Source organism: Populus nigra, chromosome 10 (assembly GCF_951802175.1).
Source record: "Populus nigra chromosome 10, ddPopNigr1.1, whole genome shotgun sequence".
Classification (NCBI taxonomy): Eukaryota; Viridiplantae; Streptophyta; class Magnoliopsida; order Malpighiales; family Salicaceae; genus Populus; species Populus nigra.
In genome coordinates, this window is record NC_084861.1 from 16351761 (window position 1) to 16364569 (window position 12809).

The 12809-nt window shown below is 33.4% G+C and overlaps 2 protein-coding genes across 5 annotated transcripts; both read left to right on the forward strand.

Annotated features, from left to right (window-relative positions):
• Positions 1–948: 948 nt before the first annotated feature.
• On the forward strand, positions 949–6496 carry LOC133704862 (G2/mitotic-specific cyclin C13-1-like). Of its 3 annotated transcripts, none has more exons than XM_062129883.1 (9): positions 949–1155; positions 3191–3338; positions 3411–3646; positions 3729–3807; positions 5334–5410; positions 5519–5552; positions 5645–5794; positions 5871–6002; positions 6086–6496. In XM_062129883.1, exons 1-9 carry the CDS (start codon positions 1040–1042, stop codon positions 6164–6166), a joined length of 1053 nt encoding a protein of 350 aa, XP_061985867.1. In that variant the 5' UTR covers positions 949–1039; the 3' UTR covers positions 6167–6496. The 3 variants fall into 3 exon arrangements, with proteins under 3 accessions (XP_061985867.1, XP_061985868.1, XP_061985869.1); XM_062129884.1 differs by having other exon boundaries at positions 993–1133; positions 3045–3338; XM_062129885.1 differs by having other exon boundaries at positions 1037–1133.
• A 1309-nt stretch (positions 6497–7805) lies between these two features.
• LOC133706061 (cell division control protein 2 homolog B-like) lies at positions 7806–10881 on the forward strand. Of its 2 annotated transcripts, none has more exons than XM_062131578.1 (8): positions 7806–8039; positions 8147–8337; positions 8484–8607; positions 8919–9092; positions 9442–9632; positions 10079–10163; positions 10277–10330; positions 10572–10881. In XM_062131578.1, the coding sequence occupies exons 1-8, from the start codon at positions 8010–8012 to the stop codon at positions 10656–10658; spliced, it is 936 nt and encodes a 311-aa protein (XP_061987562.1). In that variant the 5' UTR covers positions 7806–8009; the 3' UTR covers positions 10659–10881. The 2 variants fall into 2 exon arrangements, with proteins under 2 accessions (XP_061987562.1, XP_061987563.1); XM_062131579.1 differs by having other exon boundaries at positions 7806–8024.
• Positions 10882–12809: the final 1928 nt, after the last annotated feature.

Here is a 12809-nt window from a genome sequence, read left to right on the forward strand (position 1 = left end):
TTTAGCCAGCGTAATTGTTTATTTACAATACAGTTAGATCTTTGATTAATTAATTTTTTTATTTTTAAAATAAATTAAATCAAAGAGGTCAAATTAAGATTGATGTTCAAGTTTTTCCCTTCAATTTTTTACTTAACAAAACAAAAATATAATTATGCGATGTAAGATTTGAACTTACAAAATTGGGTTTTAAAGATTTGTATTTTACCGAATTAAACTAAGAACCCTTTTTTTTATTATGAAAAAGAAAATTGCAAGTAAAAAGATTCTTTTTTTTTTTAATTCCATAATGCCTATACTATCTCATATATAAACTATCTCATATATATATATATATATATATATATATATATATATATATATAATATTATATTAAAGTATATTTATCTTAATTGATCCCTTGTTATTGTATCATATGCGAAGTTTATAATTAAGAATGACAGGATTTTAACTCGTAACATTTTGTACCAAAAAAAAACATACTACCAAGCTGCGCTACATCCTTTTAAAATCCTTGTTTTGTTTTGCACGTACTTATTTCATTTTCTTTTCTCCATTAATTAAGATACATAACTTAACTTGTCATTTCTTCTTCTTCTTCTTCTTCTTCTTCTTTTTCTCATATCATATAACATACAATACATAAAATAATAAACTTAGGTTTCAAATTAAAATTTAGTGAATTCATCATATAAAAAGGTATAAAAAAATTATTTATTTAATGTGGTTGTGTTTTCATAGTATTTGAAGAACGAAGAAGGCTGATATAGGTAGGGAATTTGATACAGAATATTCGAAGCCGGACAAGAAAACGTGAAGAGAGAGAGAGAGAGAGTACTAACATAAAACAAACAAGATTGATTTATCAGAAAACAAATTTGGTGTGACAGCAGAATTTGAGAGCGAATATAACAGGGTTTTTTTTTTTGTGTCTGTGTTTTTCTTGCTGCTTGGACTCTTATTGTTGCCCTCTCATTTTAGCTTTCTTGCTCTATTTTGTTTCCTCTTTCTCCTTTGGTTTCTGATCATTCTTATTCTGATGCTTCTTTTTGCTCCCTGCAGGTCTTCTCAGTCTTTGCTTTGCTGCGTCCTGGTTGGGTTTGCAGGGAGGTCATCAGTCTCTATTGTGTGTTGTGAGTTGCTTCGGCTTCAAAGGTTTTTTTTTTTTTTTTTTGGCAGTTTTCTATTGCTTGCTTGGCTGTTGTTGTGCTTTTCTTTTCTCTCTGTGCCACTCAATACCTTTTCCTTTTTATGTTTCCATTTCATACCTTTTCTAGGAGTTACAGTTTAAGCACAATAGTATGCTGTTTTGAGATCATTGCAATGGTCATTTAATGAGGATGGTAGGGGCCGTGCTCTAATTAAAATGATGTTACAGCAATGGTTTCCCACTGTTGTTGTCAACACAGTTTGCATTGAATCCAATGAGGAGTGTCTCAGTGTTCAGGGAGTTGCAGTGACACAAGTCGAATTTGCAGGGTCTGTTGTTTGTTTTTCCTAGCTCATTGTATGTTTTTCCCTTCTTGCTGTCGCCTCTCATTTGTGATCCTGGGTGAGGGGCTGGTTGATCCATGTTGTTGAATACAGCGGTGTTGTTTTCTGGGTGTTTTGTGATCTTTTGAGGATCAGTTTGTTCTGACCAGCTGTCCTGTTGTTGTCTGAGACAAGGTTGAGGGCCGGATCCTATGGTTACGAGAGCTATGGTATCCCCTCGGATGAATTTGCACTTTTCAATTGTGTCTAGATTTTTAAGGTCCATATTTCGCACTTAGCCCCTTCCAATTATAGATTTGGTCTGCCTGTTGTTTTTTTTTTTTTTTTTCAATGATGAAAGGTTGTCTTGCATGCATAAACTACAATTAGCTGTTAATTTGGTAGGAGGTCCCCTTGCATGATAAATCGAATTATACCCCATACAAAATGCTTATGGCTCCAACTTAAAAATTTGGCGTACTTATAAGTTATTTCAGCAAGACGTCCTTTTAACTCCTTTTGCTATATATATTAGTTTCAAAAAAGAGAGGGAGATGTCAGGAAGGGAGTGTGAAATATAAGTTGTGGCAGACAACAGCAAGCCAACATACAATACTCTTCAGTGTGAAATCTGTGTAGGATAAATTTCAATAGACATTATTTGTTCTGGTTGACAACTTGAGATGACTCTCTCTGTTCCAAAAAAAAAAATTAATATGGCATAGAGACATGCTAAAAAATCACACGACAAGTTGGAGTTCTATCCCAGTTTTGCATTGGATTTGTACCTTTAGATTTTCTTTTCTTAATTTTGTGCATGGGCTGCATTTATCGAATTAGAATTTTTTTTATTCTGCTTACTGTTGTTTTTGTGTTGTTAATCATGACCAGCTTCTCCTAGGATTCTATCACGTTTTTCTGAGTTCATTGACTTTCCCAGTCTTTTACAGGCATGGCTCCAACAACTTTTGCTGGAAACATCTTATTGCCGGGTCCATTTCTTTCATACTATGTTGCCACTCCACTTCAGCAACCCCTTTCACATAACATGGACATTTTAGTTTGTTAATTAGATCATATATTTAGCTATTGTTCTCTTTAGATCTGTCAAGAAATTAACAGCAGCCCGGGCTTCTCTTTGCAATCGATTTCCTTTATGTTACTTCTTTTCTATGCTTATTCATCTTGCGTTTGCAGGACACCTAGCTATATATATAGACACATCTATGATTTTTTGTCAACACAGCACCTGCGTTGGTTGTTTATTTGTAGTGCTTGCCTTGCATTGCTTCACCCAGTCGCACGTCATGCTTGTCTATCTTGCGACACGCTACCATATCCTACTCTTTTTTATTTATTCGATGCTTTTTTGTTGTGGATAGATGGAACGATATCTATGTTACGTTGATGCAACTTTTTGGATCTACGATTCAGCTTTCATGTGGGCTTCTCATATGCATGAACAACTCCTTTTCGTCTTCTATTGACTGTTGCTTTACCTCTGTATTACTTTCCTTTTAATGCACCCTTGGCCTTATAGCAAGCTTTAAAAAATTCCTACTCTTTTTCAGTTCCTGCGCGATTAGAACATTATCAAAAGACATTTGCTATGCAAGCCCGCTGCAGCGCGCGGGCAATACATCTAGTGTGTTTGTAGACACATACACACACATTTGAAGAAAGAAAAAAGTTGATATAGGTGGGGAATTTTTAACAGAAACATGGACGAGCAAGAGAGCTCGAAGAAGAGAGAGCCGTTGTCCGCGATGGAAGAGGAGCGGCCTTCCAAGGTGCAGAAAAATGAAGAACTGACCGCACCAGAGGAGATTGACAACAGGGTTATCGAATATCTCTATGGAATGGAGGTATGCGATGTTTTTTTTTCCGCCATAAATATAATTGTGCGTTTATAGTAATTGAATCATCTGAAATTGTAGGAAGAATTGTTGTTAAAGAAGATGAATTTCGAGCAACGGATGGGCATAGATGATACCCTATCGATCTATAGGGCAAAGATAGTGGATGTTTTGGCTCTTCTTTCATGCCGTCTTGGTCTTGACCAGGATACTCTACACACAGCATTTTCATACTACGATAGATACAACTCTTTGAATCCTGTTGTTGATACAGATAAATTGGAGTTAATTGGTGTTTCCTCACTATACATTGCCGGGTAAGATTAATATGAATTTGCTGATTATCTACTTTAAATGCTTTTGTGATTTGCTACTGCTTGATATTAATTTGATGAACAGAAAATACGAAGAAAGGGCCGGGATGAAACAATCTTTTTATTTTGTGCAATTTATGGATTCTCCGATTGCAGACGGACAGGTATTTCTTTGTTGTTTCTTATATATCTTGATTTTTTTCTTATTGATTTTATTTTCAATTTTGATACACGGTGGTGTGGATCAAATAAATCTCAAGTAGGAGTAGGAAAATCATACTACAAAGCTTGTACAAAGAAGCTAGAAAGCTTTCATCATAAGCCATACAGAAAATTTGCATTACGAGTATCTGCCTCCGAGTTGGAAAAATTGGGTGCTATTTTGAAACTTGTTATTAAGTCGACACGATCCATTTCATGATGACACATAAAGGGAAGGTACCATGCAATCTCTTTTCTTCTGCTGCTGGTTGCTGATGTCTCTTCTTTTTACGTCTAAGCTCCTTCTTATGCGTTCTTTTTTTCATGATAGGTGCTGCTGTGTTTTTGTCTGTTAATTATCTTTATATTGTTAGTGGCATGCCGTAATAGTCCAATGCCTTTGCATTTCCTCTCTTCTTGGGTCGCTTGTTTTGTTGCTTGAGTTTCTGTGTCTGGTATGCTGCTTCCTCAGTTTCTTCTTTGTATGAGCTTTCAGTTTTGTTGTGGTTTGCTGCTTGAGAATTCAGATGTTTCGGAGAGCTTCTATTTTTGCTGCCTTGGAGTTTGGCTTCTGCCCTTTTGGTGCCACTTTCTTGCTGCTGGTCTAGTTGTTGAGTACTGTCTCTGCTACTCTTGTTTTTCTTTCCTTTTCTTTTGGTGGCCCTTGTGCTCCCTGTTTGTTTGTTTGTTCATCTTTGTCGTTCCACTGTCTAGGAACTTATTCTTTGCTTCCTTGTTGCTCATTAATGAATCCCTTCGAGCAATCAAGAAAAAAAAATTTCAGAGAGCAAAAATGAAAAACTGGTAGCATCATTTCCTCCTTTGAGAGAATTTTCCTTTCTTTACTGGTTTGTTCACATGTTTAGCACTAAAAGCAGGGTTACAAAGCTGCGTCTTTGGATGGGCAGGCTGCCAGAAACCAACTTGTGCTAATAAATTCTGCTCCCCTTTAATCTGATAAAGTTCCATGCACGTCTAGCAGAATAAACACCATCAGCACTCGACTTTCAAAAGAAACCATCTTTAATCATCAAATTTGTGGAAAAAAATACATCACAAATAGTTCCCTGGATGTCAACCAATGCAGCTAACCTTTCACTAGTCCAATACTATTTATTCTTCTTTATAATATCAAAAGACTTTTGTGTTAAAAGGATACCAGAATGCTGCATTGTGCTCATACCATGTTTCTTGACTAGAAGCTGGTAAGCATGACGAGTCTCGCCAAAGAAGAGTAGCATTCCCGTTACTTATTGTATGTTCTGTTTGTCCAAAATATCCCCTTCTTCAAGAATTTTTCTCCAGCTCCAAGACACAGAATTAAGACTCGGAAGCTTCCACCTCTAGGCTTGTATGCTGCAACCTAAGTACCCACCCACAAGGATCTTGTCTTCAAAAAAACTCCATATGCACCTCATAACACATGCTTATTTCAATGAGCGTTTCATTCATTTTTCTTTATTCATGATGGTTCATAAAATTTATGTAGATATTGAACATGGAGACTGAGATACTAGGTTGCTTGAGATATAAACTGGGCTATCCTACCGTGAAGACATTCTTGAGGTAAGAGCACTATGAATACGGTCATTTATAATCGCATTTATAACACAGAATCATACTAATTGATTGGTCTAATATTGTATATATATATTTTGATTTATTGGTTTGCAGGATATTCTTGGATAAAGTCCAAAAAGATTATGAAGTGAGAGATCCATGTCTTCATAGTGAATATGTTTTTGTATTGGAGAGTTTATTTGTTGGCTTAATTACTTCTATCTTGTTTACCTCTCATAGGAAAAGAACCTCCAGCTTGAGCACATGGCATCCTATATAGCTGATCTGAGTTTAGTGGAACATGAATGTTGCAAGTTCAAACCTTCTTTACTGGCTTCATCTATTATCTTTCTCATCAAATTTTTAATTCAGCCAAACTCGCAACCGTGGGTAAGAGTCTATTTCTCTATAATATTATTTTGTGGTAATATTCCATGTGAGTGCGTTCTAACAGATTTCTGCACAGAGTTCTACGTCGGAGCAACGATTTCGTTATATGGCAAGTGATATGAAGGAATGTGTGAACATTTTATATGAGTTGCGTTCGGGTAAAAGACACAGAACGCTTGAAATAAGAGAAAAATACCGGCGAGACCAGGTATTTTTGTCTTTTGGAGCATTCAAAGCTACATTCATATTGTTTGGGATTCATTTTCAAACATTGGATTGCATTTGGAACAGTTCTTAGGTGTGGCAAAATCTCCCCTGCCAGAACTATCTCCTTCTATTTTTTATGATTGCTTGAAGGATGTGGGGCTGTGACTGAAGGATGTGGTGCAACACACGTTAGGAGCTTTGCAGCAGAGTTGGTTTGGTGTTGGAACATTGGGGAAATGCAATCAGTTGTATTCTGGCTAGAATTCAGGGTTAGTGAACAGGTTGTGTGGGTTATTGATGCTGGGTATCTTGCGGTGGTAATGAATTGTTCAGGTTTTGTGGTGGTATTAGATTTAATAATTTGTTTTGTCTTTGTTTTTTTTAGTTATTCCAGTTTTATGATTCAGATTATGAGTGACGCGGGTAATTTTTTTAATGATTTTTTTTTCAACTTTATTTTTTAATATTGGATTAATTGGGAGTTAGATTTCATAATTGTTTTTTTATACATATACTTTCTGTGTAGTTATCCTAGTCTCATGACTCAAGTCGTGATTTTTGTGAGTTAATCATGTTGACTTGAGTTTTTTTTGTTATTTTTTAATTGAATATTTTTTTCTAATTTCATCCTTCAACATTAAGTTAATTGAGAATTGAACTTTATAATTTCTTTTATTTTCTTTTTTATGGATTTATCTTGGTCTCTTGACTCGGGTTTGGTAGGTTAACCTGGATTGACTCGGGTTTTTTTTTTCAATTTAATCCTTAAGCATTTGGTTGAATGAGAATTGAACTTTATATTTTTTTTAATTTGTTTTCTATATGATTATCATGGTCTTATAACCCGAGAGTTAAGCCAATTGACTCTAGTTCCTTTTTTTAGCTGAATATCTTTTAATTTTATTCTTCAATATTAAGCTGGTTGGAAATTAAGTTTTGTAATTTATTTTGGTTTGCGCTCTATAAAGTTATCCCTTATCTCATGACCTAAGTCGTGGGTTTGGTCAGTTGACGTTGTTGGTTTTTTATCCTTTTTTTAATTTCATCCTTCAACATTGGATTGATTGGAAATTAAGATTCATAATTTATTTTGATTTTTTTTTTTATAGATTTTCTTGGTCTCATGAACCAGATTTAACAAGTTTTAGTTATTTTTTTTTATTTCATCATTTAGTATTAGGTTGATTGAGAACCGAATTTAATAAAAAAATATTTTTTTTCTATAGAAGTTATTAAGATCTCATGATCTGAATAGTAAATTTAATAAGTTAACTCGAGTTGATTTAGATAGATTTAATATGTTATTATTTTAATATTTTAAAAAAATATTATCTTAATTTTTTTTATCAAACTATATTTTTATTGATTATTTAAATTATTTTTTTAATCTATCAAGTCAATAATATCAAATCAAATAATCAGTGAAAAAAAAATCCCATACACCTAAATATTTTTCTTACATCTAAAAAAAAAACTTGATGTAATCCGTAGCTTAAGGCGGGCAATAATCTAGTGCAAACCTATATGAGAAACCCAACTAATGTAGAAGAAGCTCTACAAGATTAACAAATCAAGTAGAGACAGGTAATTGATACATACAGAAGTTAAAATAAAAAATAAAAAATTGGAAACCCTCAAACGGGGTAATTAAAGTAATTACTTGTTTGTTTTTATAATAAAACCATGAAAATTATAAGGATATGATGGGGACATTAAAACAATTAAAAATATATATTTTAAAACAAAAACAATTCATTTTTTTCTCAAACATTTTTTTTTTTTTAAAAAAAAAAAAACAAGCATGCTCTAATTAACATACAATGCTGGAGGCCTTGGGGGCTTCGGCTTTTAGGTTCTTCATTGGATTGGTGCCCCGGCCGGCTGGGCTAATTTTTTTCACTGAAAAAAAAAATTATACTAAGACGAGCGTAAGTGTTTTTAAGAAAAAAATCTCCGAGGAACTCGTATATTTGAAAACAAATTATTTTGGTTTTGAAACTTGTTGTGGATGGATCAGCCACGGGTATGTGAAAAATTTGTAAGAGGTTTTCTTACCTGTGTTCTTATCATTCTCTTTGTTGTTTTCTGAGTACTGTTCATGCGCTGCCCTGGCCTGGCTATAATCTGTGCGTATGTGACTGCCAGTATCAGCATTGCAGGTGGATTGGTGCAGGAGCTTTTGGTAAGGTGTACCAGGCTATCGACACCAAAATCAACTGCGTTGTAGCTTTGAAGCTTACAGAGCTTGAAGGTGATGGTAATGATGGAGGTGTACCGGCTGTGTCACTCAGAGAGATGTCCGTCCTGAAGGAGATGGACCATGAAAACATTATTAAGTATAAATGTGAATTATTATTATTATTATATGACTTTCTTTCCTTCATGGTATTATTGTTGTTGTTTAAAAATCCGCGCTCAATTTTCAATTTGTCCTTGAGCTTTGAATTGATGCTATTCTTGAATGATTTTTTGGGAGGGACAGGTTGTTGGATGTGGTGCACCAAGATGGCAAGAGATTGACTCTAGTTTTTGAATTTATGGATGGAGATTTGCTCGAATTTATGAAAGCACACCCAGATCGTTTCAGTGACTCAAATCTAATCAAAGTAAGTTAAGTCCCTCCCCTACATGCTACAGTACCCACAGTTTCACATGGAAAAAGATTTGGTTAACTATATGGTTCTGTAGTATGTTCACTGTCTATCTTTGTATGTTGATGCGTGGGCAAGTCAGGAATTTGTTGTTCCTGGATTTTGAATTATCGAATAGAATTTGCAAAGCTCTATCATTTACCTCTTCTTCGGTTTTGTTTTTCAGCTGCTTTCTGTGGCTTAGCATTCTCTGTTGAAGAATGAGGTTGGTGGAGATTCTTTTGCCAAATATGTAATACTTGTGTGTTTGTTTACTTCATTTTCAGAGACTCCTTGGTCAAATTCTCTCTGCTGTTGATCATTGTCATTCTCGAAGGGTTTTCCATCGAGATTTGAAACCAGCAAATTTGCTAGTAAATCAGAAAAATTACACACTGAAAGTTGCTGATTTCGGATTGGCTAAAGCATTCAGCATTCCACAAAAAAAATGCACGCCTCAGGTATTTTTAACAATTAGGGTATATATTTTTTTTGGAAAAGATTAGGGCATATATTTGCACAACATTAAATACCATTATTCTGATTTATTGAATCTGGAATAGTTACACATGTCCTTGCATGAGCATCCAAACTTCAATTAAAGAACTGCGCTTCATTGAAAAACTCCTGTGATTTTTTCTTAGGTTTCCCTCCTGCTTCAAGGAAAAACCATGAAGTTGGAAATACCAGGAGCATGCTCAATATTGCTAATACATGAACACATCACAAACCCACAATTCTAATGACTGGGAAACTTCATTTTCTTTGTATTTGCATATCTGGGCTAACTGTCATTCTTATCCTCTACAGTGCATAACGCTTGCGTACAGAGCACCAGAAGTATTGCTGGGATCAACAGAACATTATGTTGCTGCTGATATGTGGTCGGTAGGATGCATATTTGCTGAGATGGTGAATCAGGAGCGATTGTTTGATACCGTGAATTTGAAGAGGGACCCTGATAGAGATTTTAAGAAGGAGCAATTGAGCTTAATTTTCAGGTTTATATAGCCTTGCTGCGCTGAGTCGCTCTTCTTTTTTCTAAAATTAAACATATTTCATCTGCGAGCCATGTTTATTTCTATTTTCATTTAATCCCATTTTGAATCTATTCCCAGACAATGAAATCACTATTAATTTGTGGGCGGAAATTAAAGTGTTGTAAATGGCAATGAGGGTGTCTTGTTTTTCTGCATCTTGGCAACATGAGACTTAAAATGACAGCTGAAGCTTGGCTTAAACTAAATTTACTAAGATGTCTTCATGCTCGGATAGTTTCTACAAGGAAAACTTTCCATCTAATACTTGTTAATGCGAATATGAAAAATTGTTTCTTATTTTAACCTAAACCTGCAAAATGAGTAAAGCAAAAGCTAAATGTAAACTTGTCTCCCAGCTGCTTTACATGCATACTATTTTACATTAACTTGTTATTGTTTATGTCAAGTATACTGGGTACTCCAGAGCAGGATTCGTTTATTGGAATCACTTTTCCTGATTGTCTGTCTAACTTCCCAGAGCATCAGCCTCCGGTAATTAATTGGCTTCCTTACTGAAATATCGTTCATTATCACCAACTCCAAATCTCAACATTCTCAAGAGAGAGTCTGTAATTAAGAATTTTATTTCTTCTCTTTTGTTACAGGAACTGAGAGTTGTTGTTCCAACACTTGGATCAACTGGAATCGACCTTCTTTCGGTAAGTATGATTCTCATTTGCTTAGCTCCCCAACCACACCTGGAAGGTATTTACGGTTCAAGCCCTAATGACCTAGATTAGCTTCTTTGTTCTCTTTTGACCAAATAGTGCTGGTATTCTATCATGAACATCTTCAATTTATTTTTTATTTTTTATTGTACAATAATGAATTGCAAACAGAGGAACAGGGACGTCGTCATTTTTTTTTACTATTTATTATTTGTATTCTATCATGCTGCAGAAAATGCTATGCTTGGATCCTGAAAGAAGAATAACCGCTGCTGCTGCGCTTCGTCATGAGTACTTCCGGGATATTGCAGGGCAGTAAGAATTGCAAATTGAATTAACTGGACTAGTAATTTTTCACTCTTATCTTCTCTAGTTTGAATGTTGGAAAACTTGTTCTTCGTGCATGTGTTGTGTGTGTTACAGTATGTAGGTGAATGAGGGGATGGATTTTGATCTCAGAGTTCAGTAGTCAATTGTGTTTCATGTCCAAGGATAGTCAATAGTATGAAATATAAAAATACAAGTCAGCTTGTTCCCGGCTATTGCGATCTCATTTTGATGCTTTGATTGCCGGAAAAGGAACATATTGTGCCTGGAAGTTTCACTGGAAAAATTGATTTTTTTTTTAATTAATATGAGTATTTGGATCAATTTGCGTGTATCTCGACTAATAATACTGATCCTAAATTTTATGACCATGTAAGCCTCTAGTGGCTCTAAGGGAACTTAAACTCATGACCATTTAGGAGCCAACCTAAAATCTGACCAGTTGAGTTATCTCTCGATTTGAAAAACTCGATTTCTAATTGAGCAGATTAAGGATAACATTTTAATTTGCTTAAACATACTAACATTAAAATAAAAATCTGACCAGTTGAGTTATCTCTCGATTTGAAAAACTCGATTTCTAATTGAGCAGATTAAGGATAACATTTTAATTTGCTTAAACATACTAACATTAAAATAAAAATCTGACCAGTTGAGTTATCTCTCGATTTGAAAAACTCGATTTCTAATTGAGCAGATTAAGGATAACATTTTAATTTGCTTAAACATACTAACATTAAAATAAAATACTATTTTACGGATTTTATTATTGATTTCTAGTTTGATGGGTTGACACATTTTAGTTTTTTTTTTTCTTTGATTTTTGTTTTTATTTATTTAATTAATATGGTTATGACTCTGTGCCAGTTAATTTAAAACTTAGGTTAAATAACAAATTTAATTGAGAATTTTTAAATTTGAATTGTTGTAATGAGTTTAATGATAAACAAGCTATTTTTTTTTCATTTTAAAAAATATAGAGTCAGTTTAATTATTTATATAAATAATTAATCAGGTTAATATATTATTTTAATTGTTTTATTAAAAAAAATTGTGTTGTTGCTGAATTATGAAGATAAGGTTGCGGGTTTGAGACCTGAAAACACGATATTTGTTTTCAGGGGAGAGAGAGAAAAAAACACTAGCTTGGGCCATTACGTCTACGTGAGATCTAAGTGTTTGGGTTTCTTGTGTCAGGTCTTTTGGGGGTTTTTTATTGGTTTTTTTCTCTTTTTTTTTATTTTATATGTATTTTTTTAAAATTCCCTCATTTGTGCTAATAATATGCATTAATCCGGTGAAAAAATAAAACTGATTTTTCATAATTATTAAAATTAAATGAAATGAAATGAAAATTGATCTGTTCATAATATAATTAACTTAATTAAAATTTTATTATTTATAAAAAATCATTTTTTTAAAAAAAACAGCATTATTTTAAACTTATTCAGTTAATTCACCTAATTATTTTAAATTTATTCGGTTTAATAACTTTACCCATAAATAGCAAAAACATCAATTGTATGATTGTAGAACACCATTAATTGACCAACAAGACATGGAGGAGGTTGAACAGTCCTGTTCTTTCCGCACCTAATTAAGATTTATCCTTTATAATAAAATACTCAACATAACTTAACCAATTAATTTACAAATGGCACAGGTAACTTTAATTAATACTGCAAAGTTCCCTTCCCTGCCTCCCTAATTCTTTTCATTTTATTTTAGTTAAAATAAGAATTCATTTCCTAAAATCTGTTGGGCATAGGAATTATAGCAATGAACAAACAAATAAATAATGATTGTATTAATGGAATAAAAGCAAACAAACAAATAAATCCTTGATTTTATTAATCATGAAAATAGTTTTAAATAATTGATAGCATTGGGATTATGATGTCTGAAGATTCAAATCTCAAATGAAATATTGAAAATATAATTCTCCTTAATTAATTGTGATGGAGATAATTGGTTTTTAATCCAATTAATTTAATAATTATATTTAAAAATCGGTCCAGAAATATCATCACGTGAGCATAAAATTAAAAGGTTAATCATTATGGTTAATATATAGATAATTTTAGGAGTGATAAAATTATATAACATCCATGAAAATTTAGTCAAAACTGAAATTTGAAATCTA

Excerpts from the sequence above, each read along its gene's own strand:
- LOC133704862 (XM_062129883.1), top strand. The coding sequence starts at position 1,040 with ATGCTTCTTTTTGCTCCCTGCAGGTCTTCTCAGTCTTTGCTTTGCTGC. Across the intron at positions 5,553-5,644 it reads AAGTCCAAAAAGATTATGAA|GAAAAGAACCTCCAGCTTGA; the intron begins GTGAGAGATCCA and ends TACCTCTCATAG. Across the intron at positions 6,003-6,085 it reads AAAAATACCGGCGAGACCAG|TTCTTAGGTGTGGCAAAATC; the intron begins GTATTTTTGTCT and ends CATTTGGAACAG.
- LOC133706061 (XM_062131578.1), top strand. The coding sequence starts at position 8,010 with ATGGATCAGCCACGGGTATGTGAAAAATTT. Across the intron at positions 10,164-10,276 it reads TCCCAGAGCATCAGCCTCCG|GAACTGAGAGTTGTTGTTCC; the intron begins GTAATTAATTGG and ends CTTTTGTTACAG. Across the intron at positions 10,331-10,571 it reads CTGGAATCGACCTTCTTTCG|AAAATGCTATGCTTGGATCC; the intron begins GTAAGTATGATT and ends ATCATGCTGCAG.